The sequence below is a fragment of the Rana temporaria genome, chromosome 1 (genome assembly GCF_905171775.1).
Source record: "Rana temporaria chromosome 1, aRanTem1.1, whole genome shotgun sequence".
Taxonomy (NCBI): domain Eukaryota; kingdom Metazoa; phylum Chordata; class Amphibia; order Anura; family Ranidae; genus Rana; species Rana temporaria.
This window is the reverse complement of record NC_053489.1, coordinates 175974430-175998717: the sequence shown is the minus strand read 5'-3', so window position 1 is coordinate 175998717 and position 24288 is coordinate 175974430. Positions and strand designations below refer to the sequence as shown.

At 42.5% G+C, this 24288-nt stretch overlaps 1 protein-coding gene across 1 annotated transcript; it reads right to left on the bottom strand.

Moving 5' to 3' along the window:
- Positions 1 to 327: 327 nt before the first annotated feature.
- On the bottom strand, positions 328 to 24023 carry LOC120940087 (voltage-gated hydrogen channel 1-like; the record flags this gene model as incomplete). Its single annotated transcript, XM_040352749.1, has 4 exons — positions 328 to 991; positions 12615 to 12724; positions 16388 to 16619; positions 23841 to 24023. Coding segments are annotated over 4 exons (615 nt in total), but the record flags the coding sequence as incomplete, so codon positions are not given.
- Between the last annotated feature and the right edge of the window lie 265 nt (positions 24024 to 24288).

Sequence of the window (24288 nt, the reverse complement as noted above, 5' to 3'; positions counted from 1 at the left end):
TTGCCATTTGGCTGTTGTAGGGGGGCTGTGTGATGTCATAGTCTGGAAAAAACAATTGCTAATATCTTCAAAATAAAAGCAGCACAAACGTAAATGTTTGCGGCACAAAACAGCACAAACGTAGCACTAAAGAAACACACTTGAGTTTTTATTTGTGCTGATTTTAGGGGGGCCAGCTTCGCTGAGCTATAAGGAAGTGCATTGGTATGTCCAGATAAGCATTCCTTTATCAGTTACCATGCAAACACTACAGACTCAAATCCAACTTCATTGCTATGGAAGACATGAGCAATACACCAGTACAGATGCAAGTTTCAGGAAGTGGAAAACAGTTAAAATAATGGCTTTAATTTCAGTTAAAGAATACAGTACAGAAAATGTGCTTTACTTAAATGTACATCAAACCAGTGATGCTGGTAAAGTAGAGGGGGATCTTTCTAATATTAATAGCTATACATATGTGGACCTGATGGTAAAAGAAAATCCCTTTAAAAAAGAACAGGAAAAAGTTCACAGTGGTTTGTATAAACAGGATGCAAATTATAGCTGTGACATTCCTAGTCTGACCAGCCCGCAAGTGCCATCTTTAAGTACTAAAGTAGTAAACAAGCATTTACAAATAATGTGAATTGTACAAAGCTACATGAATAATGAAGATAAAGATCGGAGTGTACAGTAACACTGGCATAAAATAAACCATATTGAAGCAACAGAATAAGTTTGAATTTCAGATTAAAAGTAAAGAACAGAAAATAGTAAGCATTGTAGCAAATACATTTCTTGAAATGAGGAAAAAAAAGTCGCCAACATCTAGATGGAACAGACCAGTACAAGTTACACAATTTAAAATAAAAAAAATGATTATATACTATAATACAAGTCCAAGCAGGCCAAGAGACCCTCATTTTTTCGCCTGTTTCGTAATCATGCCTCGTGGTGGCGTTACTGGTCGGCTTGCATTGGGCTTCTTTTTCTCTGTAGGTTTTAAAATCTGAGAAAAAAAAAAAAAGTTTACATTAATGATTCCGTGTAAAAAAAGAAATCGTTTAACCACTGAACAAGCCAACTACTGTGCAAACATTTTTAACTGAAACAACTGGAGTTCTATGAAATGCATATGTTCAAGACCCTACCATTTTTCAATGTTTCCAAAATAAAAGGCACAAAGTAATGTGTGAGTGTTAATTATGCAAGACTACACAGAAGCAGCATGGCACATTAAGTAAACTATTTTCAAGTGGTTGTAAAACCCATACATATTCCCACTGAAGTGACAAGCCTCAGGCGATACAAAGATGAAAATTCCTACAAGTTCGATCTGTTTTTAGAAAGCTATAGAGAAGGCTGCAGATGAACAGGTCCAAGGCCATGTCTCCGCTTGCTACAGGACATTCTCTGATCTGATATATGAACACAAGCAATGACTTTGTCAATTCTGGTTTTAGAGTGGTCATTCACTGGCTCATTTAATAGACTTCCCCTTTGAGGACTCCATAAGAGTACTTGTCACCTGCCAAGCTGGTAGCTTGGCTCTGAGGAAGGGGGTGCATCCCCGAAACACATCAGCTTTTACCCCTTGTGATACTGCATGTGTCTGCACTATTCCACACTGGTTTTATGGCTTATTTGAGAGTTGCACTTTGCGATTACCCATTTTTTTACACCATTCAATAAATGTCATTGGCAATTCACTAGGCGTGCACACCTTCCATTTTGCTTTGTTTTCGTAGTTTCCACCGAATTACCTGAGGAAAAGTTCAGCAGCCACCTAGTCTTGGAATACCAATGCCCTTGTTGCTCTTTAACATAGAAGGCCTCTAGAGCGTTGGCAGTGACTATCCCCATGGCCTATGCTTTCAGAGGATCTAGTGTTTGGGGGTTTAAGCAATTTTCTAGCAAAAGGGGGGGGGCCCACACACAAAAGTGTCAGATACCTGGTCATCCTCTGGTTCCATCCACAAGCCCTTAGGTCACTATAAGACAGCTATAAGGCCCAATGGAAGAAGCATGGCATGCAGTGAAGCACTACACATCCGACACCTGTTCTCCTGGATGTTAAGTACATTTTTTGCAGGCAGGACTTTTTATAGAAAAAGTAGGGATGCACTCCCAAGCATAACATTAAAGTATTACTTGTACATCTATCAGTTTCACTACAAATGCATTGAGCTCTGTAGACTGAACTGACAACTTTCATCAACATTTCAAATTTCCCGATATAAAAGCTATAGAGCAGATCACTTTCGTAGAAAAGATCTTTCAGATGGACACAATGGGGGAGATTTACAAAAATACTAGAGCACCCAGGAATCTGGTGCAGCTGTACATGGTAACCAATCATTTAACTTAAGCTTTAAAACCTGGAAGCCGATTGGTTTCTATGCAGAGCTGCACCAGATTTTGCACTCTCCAGTTTTAGCAAATTTCCCCCGATGCAACCATGTGTGCAGCCCAAAATAAGAAATAAGGTTTACAACATACCTGGAAAGAAAAAAATTAATATCCATCTTCAACCACCTACAACAGAAAAAAATTGATTTACAATAAGATCAGGAGGGAAGACAAACAGCAAAATCGGCACACAGTCATTATCCTTTAACCCATAAAAACTGATCAGACAATATGGATTGGGGGGTAGGCAAACCTCAGTTTCTAGTGTCACTCATTGCAACCATTTTTGAACCACCACTTTTAAAGCCGTTCTTTGCCATTGACAAAACAGTTAAGGAATTTTTTTAGTCAAAGGGGTTGTAAAGGTTTGATTTTTTATAACCTCTTACTGGCTCTGTGCAAGGGTTTTGCACAGAGCAGCCCCAATCCTCCTCTGAGGTGCCCTGCCGGTGCTCCTGGATGCTACCCTTCATCGGGCGCCCCCACTGAGTTGCTCGCCATAGGGGCACGCTCCGAGTCCCATCATCAATGGATGCAGCAGTGTGACTCACCCCCGCCTGTGCCACTGGGCTCATAAGCATCGCTGGAACGGATGGGATCAGGTAACAAAAAAGGGGGGCTCTGGGGGGTAGCTGCGGCAAAAGTTTTTCACCTTAATGCATTAAGGTGAAAAACCCATGAGATTTTACAATCCCTTGGAAACAAAAAGGTTATACTAAACAGTGGTGTGCAATTTATGGCATTTATATGGAGTTTTTTTTGTTACTCGAAATGGTCGATCTGCGATTTTTAGCGGTATTGCAACATTGTGGCAGACAGGTTGGACACTTGACACATTTGAGACCATTTACAGAGCGATCAGTGCTATAAATATGCACTGATTATTATGTAAATGTCACTGGCAGGGAAGGGGTTAACACTAGGGGGTGATCAACTGTGCTCCCTATGTATTTTCTGTGGGGGGATGGGACCAACTAGGAGAGATGACAGATTGTGTTTTTTGAAGCTCTGAATTTCAGGCACCATGCGCCGAACCTTCAGAGCGCATGTGCCGCTGACTTCAGCGGCTCCATGCAGGGCAAATATCTCCTATACAATACAGGTTTAGGAGGAGATGTCAATTAGAATTTTTTAACTTCTTTTAACCAATTAGAGAAACAAACACACACACCTCAAAAGCATAAAGACAGAAATTGATACATGCAGTGGGCCAAGTCAAACAATTTTAGTAGATAAACCACAAAATGTATGTTTAAAACAATGACGAACAGACAAACGCCAAGACCAAGAGAAGTGCACCTTATGCAGACCCATGAATAAGACCAAGATAACAGCAGCATGTGGCAATTATGCAATAATAAATCTAGTGTTCACTGTTATACCCTTCAGTCCAAAAAAACAAAAAAAAAGGTCAATGCTCATGGAGTAAAATGTGCATATCCCCAAAGTCAGTCTACTGCATAGCTGGAACCAATAGGGATAAGGGTAACTGGTTAAACAAATTGTGCCGACAGTGTCCTGATTGTGTTTGAACAACCCAAGAAGGGGTGGAAACATTTTCCAATGGTCTAGAGGAGGCATGTCAGACAGAATGGTTGTGTACACATTGTAGAGCCACTAAAAACACTCAGTGGCATATCCACTCCAGTATGGCCTCCCTCGCATTGTAGCATATGGCTGCAAAAAGCAATGGGACCATTTGTAATCCAAAGGTTGTAAATATTGCAGTTCCCAATTTCTTGGAGGGAAAAGTTCACTTATCTGATTGAGAAACCTGGCCAACTCCTTGATGGTGCAGCAATCAGTATTACATTGCAGGGTGCATTCAAAAGCACTGACAATTGGATGTAGTCACAAGGTCTACAGGGTCATAAGGCTAAGACTCTGGCAAGTCCTGACCAGTTGAACCAGTCGTCGCCAGCTGCTTCAGAGGCTCGGTCAAGTGCAGTCCTGTGCAAAGGCAGTGCTTTAAATGGCAGATATCCGCATGGTCATACTTGAGTAATGGACAATGAGAAAAATATTAAATCTCCACAAGAGGGAGACAAAGCACCAAAAGCCAACTAGTTTGGAAACATGACATGGTGGCAAGAAAACCTCATACTATTAATTAATGGATTTATGATTAAGGCCCCTTTCACATGGACAGGGGGATCCCAGCGGGGTTGTTTTTCCCCAGGCAGACCACTAATGACTATGGGCAGGTAGATATCTGCGGAGATGACACCTGCCTGCCATCAGAACCACTCAAAACAGATGGTTATACGGGTCGCCATCTGTCCAGCGGATCAGATGAAAGACAGGCAGATCCATTTGATCTCCCATAGAGGACAGCAGAGCTCCGACAGGTCTGTAATAGTGAACAGAGACAGCTGACACCCACCGGCTCAGCAGGGATCTCCCACTGGGTGGATCCACTTTGTGTGAAAGGGGCCCTCAATAAACAGGTACTAAATATACATGCAGTGAGCTAAAAAGTGAAAAGAGAAATTACACACACTTTAAGGAGTTGTAAAGGAAAAACATTTTTTTGCTGAAATGACTGTTTACAGGGTATAGAGACATAGGGCCAGATTCAGAAAGGAGATACGACGGCGTATCTCCAGATACGCCGTCGTATCTCTGAGTCTGGCCGGTCGTATCTATGCGCCTGATTCATAGAATCAGTTACGCATATATTTCTATTAGATCCGACTGGCGTAAGTCTCTTACGCCGTCGGATCTTAACTGCATATTTACGCTGGCCGCTAGGGGCGTGTACGCTGATTTACGCCTAGAATATGTAAATCAGCTAGATACGCGAATTCACGAACGTACGCCCGGCCGACGCAGTACAGTTACGCCGTTTACGTTAGGCTTTTCCCGGTGTAAAGTTACCCCTGCTATATGAGGCGTATATGCGGCGTACCAATGTTAAGTATGGACGTCGTTCCCGCGTCGAATTTTGAAAAATTTACGTTGTTTGCGTAAGTCGTCCGTGAATGGGGCTGGACGTCATTTACGTTCACGTCGAAACCAATACGTCCTTGCGGCGTACTTTGGAGCAATGCACACTGGGAAATTCCATGGACGGCGCATGCGCCGTTCGTGAAAAACGTCAATCACGTCGGGTCATGGTTAATTTACATAACACACACCCACCTCGTCACAATTTGAATTATGCGGGCTTACGCCGGCCTATTTACGATACGCCGCCGCAACTTTCTTTTGAGAATACGGCACTTGCCTGAAAACATACGCCATTCTACGTGAATCTACCCCATAATAGTTAACGGATTCCTTTTAAAAATGATTAAAAATAGATAAAAATCAATCATATAATGTACCTGCAGTTTCAGTTTCGTTTTTGCATGTTTCCTGCTTCTCTGCTGCACAGAGCCAATACAGGGCAGTGATGGTTTGGAAAACGAAACTGATTGGTGTTGAGGGGTATTAGACACACAGTAATCACACCTCCTTGATTAGTGACCACAGAGAGAAATCTCCCATGCCATTTTTCATCAGGAAACAGACAACCAGAAAGTGTTCAGAACAGAGAAGGATTAGAGCAAAAACGAACAATGAGGACATGAAACCAAGACTGCAGTAAGGTAAAGGAAGCTATTTAGCTAAAAAAAAAAAATTCCTTTAGTGACCCTTTAATCAAAAAAACAAAGCTTAATCATTCAAGCCAGGAGCCTTGGCTGCCTCAAGCTCCCAAATTCACCCGGCTTCCCACTGGAGGAAAAATTGGTCGAAGTCCACCACCTTGTCATGTGGGATCACCCAACATTTCAGGCCTCAAGGGTCTGGTATTAAATTCTGATATGTTCCTGGAACCGTTTCAGTCCGTTTCCCCCCACAAAATGAATTACAGGAGCAAATGGTCACCTGTACCACCCTTAAAGTTTGTCTCTTGCCTGTATTGCAGGAGTCTCCATGTAGGTAGCTGTAAGGAGTCACCCTCAGTCATAAACAAGCAAAACTCACAGAAAGTCATTCCCACTTGCCTTGGGAGGCCAGAGGGTTTCCAGGTAATATGATGTACCAGGTCACCCAAAGAGCAAGCCCTCATGTAGATTAGTTGTGGATCCCTGGAAATAAACTTACTGACATATCCTCCCTTAGAAAGCATTGTGCTGAGCAGATGCCTCTAAATTGACTAATATTTTTGGTGTATTGTAAACAGTATTGTGGGGCCTGGTTTATTGTCCCTGACCCCCCAAATCCCCCCCCCCAGTTGAAAAATGAGGGAGTTGCTATCACTGTTCATTGCCCTACTATGCTTTAGCAAGCCACTTACTATGGCTCCTCAAATGAGATCTATTCCTCAAAATCCTGACTTCCTGTTCAAAATCACTATCTTCCGTACAATTATGGCAGGCCCTTAGATACTGGCAGTGGCGTCTCCAGCTTTCATATTTAGGGGGGGCACATGGGGGGACAGGGACAAAAGTAGGGGGGCCAACTATAAAATGCAATTATATATATATATATATATATATATATATATATATATATATATAATTGCATTTTATATATATATATCCTGGGGCCCTTTACTACGATCCCACTATGGGCCCTTTCACATGTTCTGCAGTGAGCTCCCTTCCTACTATACTGGGGCCCCCCAGGGTGGCAGAAAACAAGAGATATATGTCACCAGCACACCAAGAAAATATAAGGGTCCAAAGCAGTGGGAGAACTATCAGGGTTGCAAAGGTTGTCTTGCCACTGGGCCCTGGTGTTCTGCCACAGTGGGGATCCCCAGTTGTCCTGTCCCTGCTATTTACAGCGCTGGTCTGGCGTCTGTCTCCTTGGCAGCGGCGGCAGTCTATTAGGACCTAGTGCTGGTGACATTATGGGTGCTTGCAGGGGAAGGCTGGCACTATTGGTTATAGAGAGCTAAGCCCCCAGCTGGTCACCCAGCAGCAGTAATGCTGTATAACCTTCTCTGTTGACATGCTGATCGGGATGTGATCCAGGTGATGCTCCCAGTCAGATCTAATAAACACAGTATTTATTAGCATCAAGAGTACAACCACATAAATATAATCAACCGTATGATCAGCAGCCATGTGGGCTCTATGCCTGTAAAGTGTGGGCTTTGATCAATAAAATCTCTGATATTTATGACTAGGATTTGACTAAGAGCATCACCTCGATTGCATCCCGATCAGCTTGTCAGAGAAGGGTCCACTGCTGCTAAGCAACCTGCAGGGAGCTCAACTGTCTACAACCAATAGAGATGGGCTTGGGTGTGTTTGAAATCCCACATGCCCGATCCCGCCAGGAAGCCGACACTCCACAGTGCTAATCAGTGCTTAGCCTAAGAGCTAAGACCAGCCATAGACAGTTTAAATCTCAGCTGGTTCAGCAGAAACTGGCTGAGATTTGAACCATTAATGAGCAGATTCTCTTATAATTATCACTAGTGGTTGCTGTATAGTCACTAGTGATAATCACTGTTTGTCGGGAGAATACAATTGCTGGGCAGGAGGGATATTCCCCTGTCACCACTGTCTGTTGATGGGGGGAATCATGCAAGTTTCTTTCCTGCAATCTGTGGATGCAGGAAAGAAATTTGCCCCCTATATTACCTGCCTAACTGAAAGTGAAAGTAAATTGTGAATGTTTTGAAAGAACAGGAGAGGGGGAGGGAGACAGATGGGGGGGGGGGAGAGAAGGGATGGAGATAATGTAGTTCAGTGATTACAGTGTACTGCAGTGCACACACTTAAACACGGCCCAGGCTAGAATATCTGGTTGTGTGAACGCTCGCATTATGCAGTGTCGGCGAGCACAGGGAGGGGGAGGAATCCCCCGCAGAGCTGACTGGGGATGCTCTCCCTCTCGGGGAGCAAAATACCAAAATTGCAAAAAAAAAAAAAAAAAAAATTTTTTTTTTTTTTGGGGGGGGCACATGGTGGGGCACAGCATGATGTTGGGGGGGTCAGGGCCCCCTCTGGCCCCCCCCCTAGGGACGCCTCTGGATACTGGCCAACCAAAATAATTCCGATTAACGTCATCTACAGATTTGTGGACCTTTGGTAGTGCATAGAACACTGGCACCCAGTCTACTTGGAGGGTATTCCACCTTCTCCTTACCATTGACCAAGGCACAGTCAAGGATGGCACTTTTTTTGGTCCCTTTCCTGGTTAATACTGGGAATGGTATTCCATTGTCCATCACCAAGTATACGATGACACATCCTTAGATATCCAACCCGATCCATGAGAACCATCCCCTCCCCCCCCTGCAGCCTTGTTGATCAAATCTGTATTTGACTATAAGGACTAAGGCTGCCCCCTCATGCTGTGTCAGGTTATACTGTGGGGGGGGGGGGGAATGTTCCCATCGCAGGCTCACGATATCTTTAGTGACTGCCTCAAAGCAAATCACCTCCGAAACTGCAGACCGGGGGGGGGGGGGGGGTGTTGACGGACCCTGGATCTATTGTATAGTCCCAAATCCCTTAGGCCCCATACACACGGGAGGATTTATCCGCGGATACGGTCCAGCGGACCGTTTCCGCGGATAAATCCTCTCGAGGATTTCAGCAGATTTTAATGCGATGGAGTGTACTCACCATCGCATTGAAATCCGCGCCGAAATCCTCTGGCGATGACGTGTCGCGCCGTCGCCGCGATTATGATGCGGCGACGTGCGCGACGCTGTCATATAAGGAATTCCACGCATGCGTTGAATCATTGCGACGCATGCGGGGGATCCCTTCGGACGGATGGATTCGGTGAGTCTGTACAGACCAGCGGATCCATCCGTGGGATCCGATTCCAGCGGATAGATATTCTGTGCATGTCGACAAATATTTATCTGCTGGAATTCGGAAATATCCGCGGATAAATATCCGCCGGAGTGTACACACCATAGAATCTATCCGCTGAAACCCATTCGATGGGATTTATCTGCGGATAGATTCTATGGTGTGTATGGGGCCTTAGTCTCAGGATTTTCCTTGAAATGGCCTGTGCGTCAGTGTTACCACAGATCTCAAATTCACCATAAACTCGACAGGATCTTCAGTGTCAGCTTTCTGATCTACATGTCCCTCCTCCCAGAGGTCAGTCGGGTCCCCAAGCGCACAATATTCACACCTAGTTAGGCCTGACCAAAACCCCAAGGGTCCCAGAGGGGTATTTGTCTTTTTTCCCCTATCAAGTAGGACCTGAAAATCTATTTCCTTGCAAAGAGATGACCTTAGAGCGGAGGTCCACACAAAAAGTGAACCTCTGCTTTTTGGAACCCTCTCCCTTTTTGGAACCCTCCCCCTTCACATTTGGCACCTTTCAGGGGGAGGGGGTGCAGATACCTGTATAATACAGGTATTTGCATCCACTTCCAGGAATAGACTCCTGCGATCACGCGCCCCAAAAACCAATCCTATCCCCCCGCGCTCTGTGTTTTGGGAAACAGGTCCCAGAAGAAGCTGGTGCAAGATGCGAGAAAACCCAAGAAAGAAGCAGAGGAAGAAGATGGAGGAAGAAACCCGAATGAAAGCAGAAAAGAAGAAGATGGAAGAAGAAGAAGCGTGGAAAGAAGACATTAATAAAGGAATTGTCAAAAACCGGCTATTGTCTTTTGTTTACATTTTTGACACTTTTTTTTGGTGAAATGATAGAGGTACAATGTACCCCATTACCATTTCACACAGGGGGGGGCGGGATCTAGGGGTCCCCTTTGTTAAAGGGGTCTTCCAGATTCCGATAAGCCCCCTGCCCGCAGACCCCAACAACCACCGGCCAGGGTTGTGGGGATGAGGCCCTTGTCCCCATCAACATGGGGACAAGGTGCTTTGGGGGGGACCCCAAAGCACCCTCCCTATGTTGAGGGCATGTGGCCTGGTACGGTTCAGGAGAGGGGGGGGGTCGCACTCTGTCCCCCCCTCTTTTCTGCGGCCGGCCAGGTTACATGCTCGGATAAGGGGTCTGGTGTGGATTTTTGGGGGAACTCCACGCCAATTTTTTTTTAAATTTGGGGTGGAGTTCCCCTTAAAATCCATACCAGACCTGAAGGGCCTGGTATGGATATTTGGGGGAACCCCCACGTCTTTTTCTTTTTTTTTACCGCGGGGTTCCCCTTAATATCCATACCAGACCTGTACGGCCTGGTAATGGAATTTGGGGGGACCACACACTTTTTTTTATGAATGAATTTGCTCAGAATTGCCGGGAGCCGACAATTCATTATAGCCGCAAGTGATTTTTTAAATGACTTTTTTTCCGTCAGAATGTTATTTTGAGCAGGGAAATCACGGGAAACACGCGCTTTTTCACATGCTTACTTTACACCCGCCCTAGGTACGAAATTTAAAGGAATATTTCACTTTTATTGTTGCACTTTAAGCATTATTAAATTCACTGCTCCCGAAAAAATGGCCATTTTAAAAAATAAAAAAAGCATTGATACATGTCCCCTGGGCAGGACTCAGGTCCCCAAACACTTTTTAGGACAAAAACTAGCATTTTAACCTTGAAAATTAACACTTTTGATTTCTCCCATAGACTTCTAAAGGGAGTTAGGCGGCGGCTTTACATATTTAATTGCATTGCGCTGGCTGCCCAATTAAGGATTCATCCGGCGCGCCAATTCAGCCATGAACCGGTGCAGCGCATTGCTTTTAGTAAATCAGCCCCACAGTGTATCTAGACATTTTAGAAATTGTCACCAGCGGGATCCAAAAAGCCTTAAGTTCTGGGGTATTGAAAAAGTGCCCAGACACTGGAGGGGTGGACACTACATACGCCAACTCAGTCGTAGGGAATCTGTCTGGATTTTTGAAACCAAGGTTATGTCGCCCGCAGGTCTTAATGTAGATTTTAATTTAAATTGTTTTATTTCTAACAGATAAAAAAAAAAAAAATTGTTTTGCTTTTTATTGTATTGTGTATTTTACATTTTTATTGTATTATAAATGCATAAGTGTTTATTGTTTATTTACGGTGGTTGTGGATGACGTCTTTTTTGTATATTCTTTATATATATATATATATATATATATATATATATATATATATATTACATATTTTAAATAGTTTTAATTAATATTTCTAAGGTTTTTTATATATTTACATATTTTTAATTATTGGTATGTTCCCCTTTAACGTTTACGTTTAATGTTTACGATTTGCATAGATTGTGGCCAGTCTTTGTTATTTAGTGGTGAATCATATATCATAAGCACCTTAGTTTATTTAATTATATGCATAGCAACCCTCTCTTCATTTGCATCCACTCCCCTGGTTTAATATGATGTTATTGGGATTAGTAACGGTCTGTGATTGGCCGACTCTCTCAGTGAGTTGCAGTATGGTTGCCATGCCCCTGTATTAGTTGTTATGAGCAGGACGTCTTTGTGTCATCCTACCTTGCGCTGATGAAGTCCCGCCTATGGACGTAACGCGTACGAGGGGGAGGAGTCACGACAGACGTCACCCACAGCCATCGCTGTTGCAATAGTTTTCTATGCTGTCTGTAAGCACTCGCGTCTGAGTGCCAACTTTGTGAGTAGTTTCGCTTTTGTTTTATCTTTGCAATTAAACACTCCTTATACAGAGAGCACTAAATTGTCTTCATTTATGTTTCATATGCATGTTGGAGACAAAGCTCAGGACCTTGATCGACACCTTTGGTATGCTTAATCGATTGGATGTTCTAAGTAGTTATACTGGGAATGAGTTACATGCCATGTGACCTATTATAGGTCGAATCAGTGAGGTGAGAGGCCACTGTGTGCGGTGGAGGGATTTCTGGCCACGTTTCATCCACATTGCATGCCGTCATTTTCATTGTGCCTTTTCACAATCACTTGTGGACTGTTTCTTCTCATGGACATTATTTATTAGTGTTTATATTTACATTTTAGGTTGCGCTGCACTGCTTTTATTGTTATATTTCTTGAGGGATTTTATATGAATTTACCTTAAGTGCTGGCTTGCAACCATTATTTACTGTTACATTATTTTCAGCGCTGAATTATTTTTCCTATTTACTAATACACTTTTGCACACTGGTATTCCAATGTTTCTCTTCTCCCTCTTTTCCCCCCATCACTCAGCTAATATGACCCCAGTGCTGACAGAGAGGAGGTGGGTTAGTAGTTAGGACTCTGGTGGCTAGAAGGTTGTAATGGTGCATAAGAATATTTTATGAGTATTATCAAATGGCAATTTAAAGAATATAAAAAAATTGTAGTTGGTCACATGACCAATAAGTAGCATATTACCTGCTGGGAACACTGCTGTTCCAGTTGAGATACTCTTTCCAGTAAAATCTCATTCTTGTCCTTGAATTTTTGGATTTTGTCTTCTGCTTTGATCACTGACAAACTGGAGCCTTTTTAAAAACAAACAGGAAAAATAAAGATTTAGATATTTATACATGAATGCATACATGCTGTGAGCTGAAGTGGCAGGCTATCAAAAAGATAATTTGCAGTCCTCTGTACCCCCTGTGACACCACTCCATACGTGGCACTGTTGGCATGGATTATTGTTCAAACTTCTGGTTACCAATGCAGAACCAAGTCTGATGTGGTTCCACAGTAAATTGTGTGGCCATATACATGATGCTGATAATACAGGAGTATTCAGCTCTGTTATCACCTTTCTGCAGCACAGATTAGCATACTGTTGAATGGCTAAATCTCCAACAGTTCTAATTAGCGAGTACCATTTTTGTGGATGTCAGTTCTTGGACTAATGTTTCCTAAACCTGTCCAATCCTTGCAACAGGGCTTATTTGTAGATAAGCTCAGAGTATGTAGAGCTAGAATTGTAAAATGTCTCAGCACAATTTAGCTACCTGTGTGGAAATCCCCAAAACATAAAACTACTGGTCTAACATTGGGCAAAGAAAATAGGTTTTCAATGCTTTGGTACATGGTCCCTTAATGTACTGTATAGTGCTTTTCAAGTTTCTTTTTAAGATGCACATCTAAAAGCCAAGTTTGATTTAAGAATACTGGTATTAACCACTTGCCGACCAGCCGCCACAGTTTTACTGCGATAGAATGGCACGGCTAGGCAAAATAACGTTATGTTACGTCGCTTCGTCTTTTGGCCACTAGGGGCGCGTGCCGCCAGCAGCTCGAAGCCCAGCAGGCGCGATGACTGCCGGGCACCCACAAAGTATGAACACCGATCTCTCTCTCTCTCCCCCTAGAATGTCCCACCCCCCTACAGTTAGAACACTGTTAACCCCTTGATCACCCCCTAGTGTTAACCCCTTCTCTGCCAGTGACATACAGTAATCAGTGCATTTTAATAGCACTAATCGCTGTATAAATGTGAATGGTCGGCGCCTAATAGAATGCACCGTAAGAGGAGTTATTATGTGTGTAATATGTCTATAACGACTTTACATGTCTATTCGAAATATTGATTATTACTGAGAGTTGGTGGCCTTTTAATTGTATTGTTCCTATTACTGTGTGAGGACTGGAAAGAGGGGGCAAGAGCCAATGCTGAAGAAATGTACATAGTTTATTTTTGTGTGTGGCCCGTCGGGCCTTGCATGTATTTGTTATGTCAAAAGCAATAAATACAACTTTCAAAAAAATAAATGTGAATGGTCCCAAAAATGTGTCAAGTGTCCAATTTGTCTGCCGCAATATCGCAGTCTCAAGCCGTTTTTACTAGTAAAAAAATAAATAAATAAAAATGCCATACATCTATCCCCTATTTTGTAGATGCTATAACTTTTGCGCAAACCAATAACTATAAGCTTATTGCGATTTTTGTTTTCCTACTAAAAATATGTAGAAGAATACATATCGTAATATCAGCCTAAAATGCAGAAAACACATTTTCTTTTTAAATGTGGGATATTTATTATAACAAAAAGTAAAAGATAGTGTTTTTCAAAATTTCATTTGAGTACTGTACATCATTGCACGACCGCGCAATTGTCAGTGAAAGCGACGCAGTGCCAAATTGTAAAAAGTGCTCTGGTCAGGAAGGGGGGGGGGTAAAATCTTCCGGGGCTGAAGCGGTTAATGTTTCAAGAATCTGGTTATGTATTGTTTGTAATGACAAATCTATTCCAGGGCAGGTATATTTGCTCATTATATACTTGTGCTCGGCATTTTGCTTTGCAGTGCAACACATGTATTGTTTCTTCTGACACTGCAAGTCTGCTGCATTGAAAAAAATGCAACCCCAGTAGGGCTGATAACTTTTTCTTTTTAGGCAATATACCCTGCCTATACTGGACAGTATAAAACCTGCATACAATATACTGTCCAATATTTAATCCATTAACAAAAATAGAAGGAAACAAACATTTATCATGTCATATCAAAAGCAAAAATATGTGCACTGAAATGACTCTATAATTTACTTTTCGCATGTGTGCCAATGCTTTTTTGTTTATAGGTTTTGCATGACTATACAAGTCTATAGGTATGAAAAAGCAACTTGAGGCAGGTCAACGGAATTCTGAATGATCTCAGGAGCGTCGCAAACTGATATCATTGCCACTGGCTTTAAGGCGTTCTTTTTATAGTATTATTGCTCTCAATAGAAAATTCCCACTGTGGTTTAATATGTAATCAGATGGATTCTAGGCTCAAAATTGACCTTTCTGTAGGTATATAATTGTTCGATTTTATAATGTGAAAAATTGCTTAGTGCACCTGCTTCAATGCTGTATAAATATATCTTTTTAAGCCTAGACTCATTTGGAACAATTCTGTTTTACACTATATTACCAAACGTATTGGAACTCCTGCCTTTACACACACATCAACCTTAATGGCATCCCAGTCTTAGGCCCCATACACACGATAGAATCCATCCGCTGAAAAATCGCAGCAAATGGATTTCAGCGGATAGATCCTATGGTGTGTACACTCCAGCGGATCTGTTTCCGCGGAGATTTATCCCCTGGGATGGATTCCAGCAGATCGAATATTTGCTGACATGCCAAACAAATCCATCTGCTGGAATCCATCCCAACGGATGGATCCGCTGGTCTGTATAGACTCACCGGATCCATCCGTCCGAAGGGATCCCCCGCATGCGTCGTAATGATTCGACGCATGCGTGGAATTCCTTATATGACAGCGTCGCGCACGTCGCCGCGTCATAATCGCGGCGACGGCGCGACACGTCATCGCCAGAGGATTTCGGCGCGGATTTCAATGCGATGGTGTGTACACTCCATCGCATAGAAATCCGCGGAAATCCTCGAGAGGATTTATCCGTGGAAACGGTCCGCTGGACCGTATCCGCGGATAAATCCTCCCGTATGTATGGGGCCTTAGTCCATAGTGTTAAAGATTGGGTTGGCCCACCCTTTGCAGCTATAACAGCTTCAATTTTTCTGGGAAGGCTGTTTGGTCAAACATTCCCATAGACACACTCGTATTCTTCCATAAGCACATTTGTGAGTTCAGGCACTGATGTGGACGAGAAGGCCTGGCCTTCAGTCTCTGTTCTAATTCATCCCAAAAGGTGTTATATTGGGTCAGGTGCAGGCCAGTCAAGTTCCTCCATATCTTTATGGACCTTGGTTTGTACTGGTCCAAATCATCTGGTGGAGGGGGGATTATGGTGTGTGGTTGGGCTTGGTCCCTTTGATCCAGTGAAGGGAACTCTTAAGGTGTCAGCATACCAAGGACATTTTGGACCATTTCATGTTCCCAATATTGTGGGAAGAGTTTGGGGATGGCCCCTTCCTGTTCAAAACATGACTGCACACCAGCGCACAAAGCAAGCTCCAGAATGACATGAATGAGCGAGTTTGAAGTGGAGGAACTTGACTGGCCTGCACCTCAACCCACACAAATGCACTTCTGGAAGAATGGTCAAATATTCCCATAGGCACAGCCTTCCCAGAAGAGTTGAACAGAAAAGAAAGGTATTTTATTGCACGCATGCATTTTCCCTTTCATTTCTATTTTTAACTGAATCGGTTTTTATTTTTAAACAAGGTAAGGGTTCACATACTTTACACACAATACATTACATTATTTTTTTTATAATGTTTTCTATTTACCAAGTACAATCCTAACCACTCTCCACATCCTGAGTAAGATCAGCAGCCCGATTGCACGGAATAAATCTTCCAGTGTTGAGTAAATTACTTCGATAATGAAGGATACACCCACAATGGCTGCATCAAACACCTCACATTTATGGTGGAAAAATTCAACGCTGAAAGCAATTATTTTACACAAAATTTCCAACACGAACAAGGACACGATGGCCAAACTCATGTAGTGAAAGATCTAGAAGAAAAAAAATAATAGCAACACATTTGTTAACTGGACATTCAGCAGATTACATGTTTCGCTTATCAAAGTGTTATCATAATTGAAGGAATAATTACTAGCTTCAATTAACTGGATGTAATATAACCTATGGTGACCAATAGGTTACATCATTATTTTGCACAATTTCAAAAAAATCCCAAACATTAATGTATAATCAAAAATAAAAAAAGGTATGTGGTAACAGGATGAAATAAATCAGTGCAATGTTCTGAAAGCTGTATATGGATTTACAGTACAACTGAACCTTCCAGTAATAAACGTTCTAACCAATAAACAGGATGGTGGCACATATTTTGGCACATGAACACACATTTAGAGTGGCAACACTACTACATTTATAAGTTAAGGAGGTGAACTTCAGACCTAGAGGAAAATAAAAACGACATGAACCCTCTCACATAATACAAGGGAAACTATTTTACTAATGAGGTTTTAGGTACATTAAATTGTCAGTTTAGCCAAAATGTTGGGGTATGTTCCACTCAGGAAGTCAGTTGGATGAGTGATAGAAAGTCTTCAACATAACAAGTCAAGCTAAATATGCATATGTCATAACCTGGATAAACGATGTTGTAGTGAAATAGTGTCCACCATGTGTAAAAACTCCAATGAATGCCGTCCATCGGCTTCAGGTGCAGGCGCTGCCATCCTTACTAAGGAAAACAGGAAGTGAAGCCTTTCGGAATGGTCTTGCCGTCTTCTGGGACCTGTCTGTCTCCCAGAAGGCGGGGGGAGGCGGAGAGGGACTGTAAATACACGGAAGTGGAAGCAGGTACCTGGTGGGCCCCACCCAACATGTTTACCACACATGCATCTCAGGGGATACACCGGTGTGCACACAACGTATCTCATGATAAGACCGAGCCTCTGGAGTCACTCTGCTAATGCTCAGTTTGGTGTGTATTACTAGAGAGATTTTTTGGGAGGGTACTTGTGATCTGCACTGCCAAGACAGAGGGTCAGGGGACCTGAAGCCTCATATGACAGTTAGAGTAGAATGAAAATTCATCCTACAAGCTTTAACCAGACACTGATACAAGTCACAAGACTGCTATATACTGCTGATGAGAAAAGTTTTATATTTATTAAAATAATTGCATTTCCATGTTCTGTGGGAGACCGGATATAGTGAATGTCCTGGAGAGTCCTGGGTTTAGTAACACTTTAAAGTGTTGGATATTCTGCCAGAAAGCAGCATTTCAGCAGGGAGCATGCCATTTCATACATGAGAGACTTCACAAGTGAGGGCATCATCCACAATTTCATACCATCACACTTGAGGGTATCCTCCCCAATTCAGTACCATCACAAATGAGGACAGCATCCAAATGCCTACCCCCATACATGAGGGAATGATTCACACTTTTGCAACACCAAACATGAGAGTATCATCCATACTCCTGTGCCATCACACATGTGGGTATCATTCAGTATTCTGTGCCATCACACATGAGATTATCAGCCACAATTTCATACCATCACACATGAAGAATCATCCACAGCTCCGCATCACCACACATGAGGGTATCCTCTACAATTCTGTAAAATCATACATGAGGGTATTTATAATTCCATAACATGCAAGTGTTCATGACAACAACTCCGTCATGGAATGTCTATTGGTTTTATTTTTGCCATTCGGTCACACAATGTTTGCAAAGTATATATAGAGTTGATGCAAAGCTGTATATGACCTGCTGTTTATCAAGCAACTATCTTGTAAGCATTTCTTGTATGCGGGGGATTACCTTTTTATTAATAAATGGTTTTACACTATGTAGAGCATGCCCTTGTATCCTTACATGTCCGCACTAATATACGCATTCATCCACTGTCAAGGATCATCATGTATACCGAGAGGAGCCATTGTTGTATCCAGAGAGGATTTATCAGGCATTAACTGACTTGGCGTCTGGTGAGTAGATTACCACAGGGGAGTGCATATGTTTTAATGGTGACGGAACTGAGGTTATCTATCCATCCACTATCATCTGTTGGGAGACGTCACACCGGGCTGTTGATTACATGAACTACCTGGGTGTCTTTCATTGTGAATGAGATCTGAATGGAATCCCACATTTGATCGCTTTTAATTGTGCTACAGTTGGATTTTGGACCTCTTAAAAACTGATCATCACCCCTGATTTTTAGTGGGGGCAATTGGAGTCTTCACTGCAGAATATGAACTCGTATTTTTTGGAATCAATCAGATTTCAGTTCAAGTGCTGTTAATGCTTTATATAGGGGGTAATCCACAAAAGGGATACGCCGGCGTATCTACTGATACGCCGTCGTATCCCTGTTTCTATCTATGGAACTGATCCACAGAATCAGTTTACCATAGATAGGCAGAAGATCCGACATGTGTAATTGAATTACACTGTCGGATCTTAAGGATGCAATTCTAGGCCGGCCACTAGGTGGCGAGGCCATTGCGGCTGGCCTAGAATATGCAACTGAACACTTACGGCGATCCACGAACGTTCCCGACGGGCCCGTCGCACTAAATCTACGTCGTTTACGTCGAGTTGCGCCGCGTAAAAATAGGGCTGAGTCCTATTTGACTAAGCCCTATTAAGTATGGCCGTCGTTCCCGCGTCGAAATTTTAAACTCTACGTCGTTTGCGTAAGACGTTCGTGAATGGCGCTGGACGCCATTTACGTTAACGTCTAAGCAAATGACGTCGGAGCAACGTCAGTTAGCGCAATGCACGTCGGGTAAGTTACCCGATGGAGCATGCGCAGTACGTCCGGCGCGGGAGCGCGCCTAATTTAAATGGGACTCGCCCCATTAGATTCGGCACGCCTTGCGCCGGACGGATTTGAGTTACACCGCCGCAAATTTCCAGGTAAGTGTGTTGTGGATCGATACTTAACTTAGGAAATTTGCGGCAGTGTAACTTAAATCACTTAAGTTACGTTGCGCTGCGGGGCTGTGGATTTGGCCCCTAGTTCTTACCTGAAGCATAAGTTTTTTTTTTATTATTACCTTGTTTGTATTATAATAGCAGCTTCATTGCAGGTTACTTTTTATACTATTGAGCGCTGGGATCAGAAGCACCTTTGGAAGTTATTTGATACTCATTTATACATACATATATATGCAGTGCCGGCCCAAGGCATTGTGCTGCCTGGGACCAAGAATAAAATGCTGCCCCCCCCCCCCCAGAAAAAAAATCACGCCAACCAAAAGGCCCCCACATTCATTATTTTATATCATGATAACTAAAGGGGACCTGTCATGGCTCTATACATGTATAAAGGAGTATAAAGAGGACCTGTCACTGCTCTATACATGTATAGGAGTATAAAAAGGACCTGTCATGGCTCTATACATGTATATAGAGGACCTGTCATTACTCTTTACATGTAAAGGAATATCAAGAGGACCTGTCATGGATCTATAAATGTATATAGGACTATAAAGAGTACTTGACATGGCTCTATACATGTATAAAGGAGTATAACGAGGGCCTGTCATAGCTCTATAGATGTATAAAGAGGACCTGTCATGGCTCTATACATGTATATAGAGGACCTGTCATTACTCTTTACATGTAAAGGAATATAAAGAGGACCTGCCATGGCTCTATAAATGTATATAGGAGTATAACGAGGGCCTGTCATGGCTCTATAGATGTATAAAGAGGGCCTGTCATGGCTCTGTACATGCATATAGGCGTATAAAAGGACCTGCCATGGCTCTATACATGTATCCAGGAGTATAAAGGGATCTGTTAATTGCCGGCAGCCACAATGTCTTTTGCGCAAACTAATCAATGTACGCTAATTGTGTTTTTTTTGTACCAAAAATATGTAGAAGAATACATATTCGCCTAAACTGAAGAAAATTGTTTATTTTTCTAAATTTTGGGGATATTTATAATAGCAAAAAGTAAAAAAATATATAGATTTATAGCACAAAAAATAAAAAACGCAGAGGTGATCAAATATCACCAAAAGAAAGCTCTATTTGTGGGAAAAAAAGGACATCAATTTTATTTGGGTAGCGGAACGGGCTGGTAGGCATCAGTATGCTGCCCCCCTAAAAGTGCTGCCTGGTACCCATGGTACCACCCGGTCCCATCATAGGGTCGGCCCTGTATATATGCAAAATTAGATAACAGATAACTGAATAAAAAAAGGCCATACCAGCCTTTAATACCATATGTGATACCACGTCAAAGTGGTATGTGCAGGTTCTGCTGTAGCAAGAAGTACCATTGTGTAACATCCCCATATGGAAATAATCATAGTGTGTTGAAAGTAATGAACTCACAAAACAGACACTGCACAATACAGCACTGTTTGACCAGTTCATAGTATGGACTCCTTTCTTTGGTGGAAGAAATATAGGCGACACCATGGCAGATCAGCTTCTGAAAATGCTAGTTTTTTGTCTGTCATACCTTAGCATGAAACATACATTGTAAAACCTAAAACTACTGATCTGTGCACTTGTTCCAGGTTAGTCACACAAAAAGTACTGCAGACACTGAATTATGACAGCCATGCAATAAGCATGCACAGAAGGAGAGGAGAGCAATGTAAGTCTACAATTTTTCACTGCAAGTTTCCTTTACGCTTCCTCACAGATTCTCTAGAAGTAGGATTAAACACACTTATTTCTAATTCTATTACTGGAATTAGTTGCTTGTTATGTAATATGCAATAACCGTATTTCAGATCAGTGGGATAGCATCTTTGGTTGAGTTGCTACATGTGACTTGCATGATACAGATTATTCTTGGCACTGTGACATATGCTCACTTATTATTACATATCAAGATGCCTACTCTGGAGGTATTCTCATTCATTGTAACCTGCTATCCCAAGATAAATGTATTATCTCCAGCATACAACAGTATAATCAAACATTAGGCGGTGCAAGTCTTTCCATGCAGAAAATTAGGCGGGGGGGGGGGGGGGGGAGGGCATGCTTACGCAGCAAGAACAAAAGGCCAACCTGTATAAAAAGTAAGTGTCAGACACAATTCCACAATTAAAATTATCCAAAATATTCGATGTGCAACCAACAGACTTAAAGTGGTTGTAAAGTCTCAAGGTTTTTCACCCTAATGCATTCTATGCATTAAGGTGAAAACCCTTCTGTGCTGCCCCCAAAACCCCCCTTTTTCTTACCTGAGCCAATCCGATCCAGCGATGTGCACAAGCCCAGATGCTCCAGCCACTGTGTCTCTCCTCATTGGACAGATTTATAGCAGCAGGGGCCATTGACTCCCACTGTGGACTATCAAATCCAGTGACACAGGAGCAGGGCCAAGTCCCGCTGTCTGTGTGAATTGACGCAGCAGTGGGAATTGGGAGGGAGCCTGCACAGGTGCCCCCGTGGAAAGCAGCTTTTGTGGGGGCACCCGTTAAAAGGAGAGCCAAGAGCGCCGGTAGGGCGCCCCAGAAGAGGATTGGGGCTGCTCTATGCAAAACCCTTGCACATAGAAGGTAAGCATAACATAAAAAAATAAAAATAAAACCTTTACACTTTAAACACACTGGGCCAGATCCACATACATGTAGATCGGCGCAGCGTATCAGAGATACACTACGCCGCCGCACCTTACCTGGCGTATATTCGAATCCTCAGTGAGTTTGCGCCGTAAGTTACGGCGGCGTAGTGTGTTTCTGGCGGCGGATTTCAAATTGGGCGGGTTTCATTTAAATGAAGCGCATCCCCACGCCGAATGAACTGCGCATGCGTAGTCCCGAAATTTCCCGACGTGCATTGCGCTAAATGACGTCGCTAGGACGTCATTTTTTTTACTTAGACGTGAGTTACGTCCATCCCTATTCACGGACGACTTACGCAAAAAATAAAAAAAATTCTAATTTTGATGCGGGAACGACGGCCATACTTAACATGGCAAGTCTAGCTATACGCCGCAAAATACCAGCTTTAACTATACGCCGGAAAAAGCCGACTACAGACGACGTTAGAAAATGCGACGGCCGCGCGTACGTTCATGGATCGTCGTAAATCGCTAATTTGCATACCCAACACGGAAAACGCCACCCAGCGGACGCCGAAGTATTGCATCTTAGATCCGAAGGCATACAAAGACGTACACCTGTCGGATCTAACCCAGAAGCCGTCGTATCTTGTTTTGAGGATTCAAAACAACGATACGACGCGGGAAATTTGAAAGTACGCCGGCGTATCAGTAGATACGCCGGCGTACTTCGTCTGTGGATCTGGCCCACTAAATTCATATGAAAATCTAATACACTTGCCAAAAATAATAAGTAGTCGCCCTTGGTGGATAAGAGCTGTATTCCAGCCAAGCAGCAAAAACCTGGGACTTCAAAATTACTTAGATTTCTAAAAAAAATCTAATATGTAGCTGAAAAAAAAGGGAAAAATACCTAGTAGCTAATACAAGATGGAAAAATGCTAATAAAAGAAGAAAAAAATAAGGAAAAAATAAATAAAACACAAACAGTTTAAGGATAAAATACATCTATTGTAATTTAAAGGGGTGGTTCCCCCGAAATTCATTTTTTAAAAAAAAATCCTTTCTCCCGCTTAGTACATGTACAATAATGTACTCACCCGTCCCAGGAATCTAGGCGCCAGCATTCTTAATTCATCAGAAGGTAAACTTTATAAAATACAGCGATGGACGTTTCCATCTTGGCTCCTGGCATTCTGAAGCAGGCGCGCCGTCAGCACTGCACAGTACTGTGACAACGGCGCAGCGTCCTGAAAAGGACTCGCCCGCCCCCTTCAATGTACACACATCGTGACGCTGCGTAACGCTGCATTCCCAAGAAGCATAGCGGCTATGCTGGAAAGAAATAGACACGCCCAGCCCCACTCAGACAGACCAGGAAGTGCCTGCTTCACAGACCATACAGACAGGTAAACAAACGTTTTAAAATTTTTTTGTTTGGAGAACGTTTTTTAGGCTAACTGTGCCCTTGTGTTTAAGGTTAAGTTGTTAGATAGGTGGAACCTCCACTTTAACCTGTGTATTCCAATAAAAGGTGTGCAATTTTAATATTTTTATTGAATTAGTCTATCAGCTGCATATGGACTAGAATATTTGTAAAAGAAGATTAAAATGTTGGCTGGTAATATTAGGCATTAAAGGTAAACATGGTTTCCCCTTCTCTGCGCAGCCTCCCCTATCTTTTCATAGCTGCCCTCCACATTGTCCTTACCTTTGGTATAATATGGTCAACTTTGTCCACCAAGAGTTCCAAGTCGAGAACGATTTCAGTTACCACAAATAAGGCATCCAGAACAACAAGGCACACAATGACAATCTGTAAAGATAGGACAGCAATATTTAGTACATTCCCCCCCCCACATTTGTACAGTTCAATCACATTAATACTACGAAGGAATCACAAGGGAATACAATGAGAAAGATACCAGGGAAGAGTTTGATTTTGCCTTGTCCCTTACATTTTACATGAATATGCAAATAAATCCATCACTGACATGCTAAGAGAAGAATAAATCTCTATAACCATCTGTCTCCATTACCAGACTTCCGTTCACTTAGCGTTCAAACAATGGTCAAATGGTTCTAACCCATACTTTTGTAGTTAAAAACAGTGTTACTATTTAAGGCAGGCAATACAGTACAGTAGGTGATCCCGATAT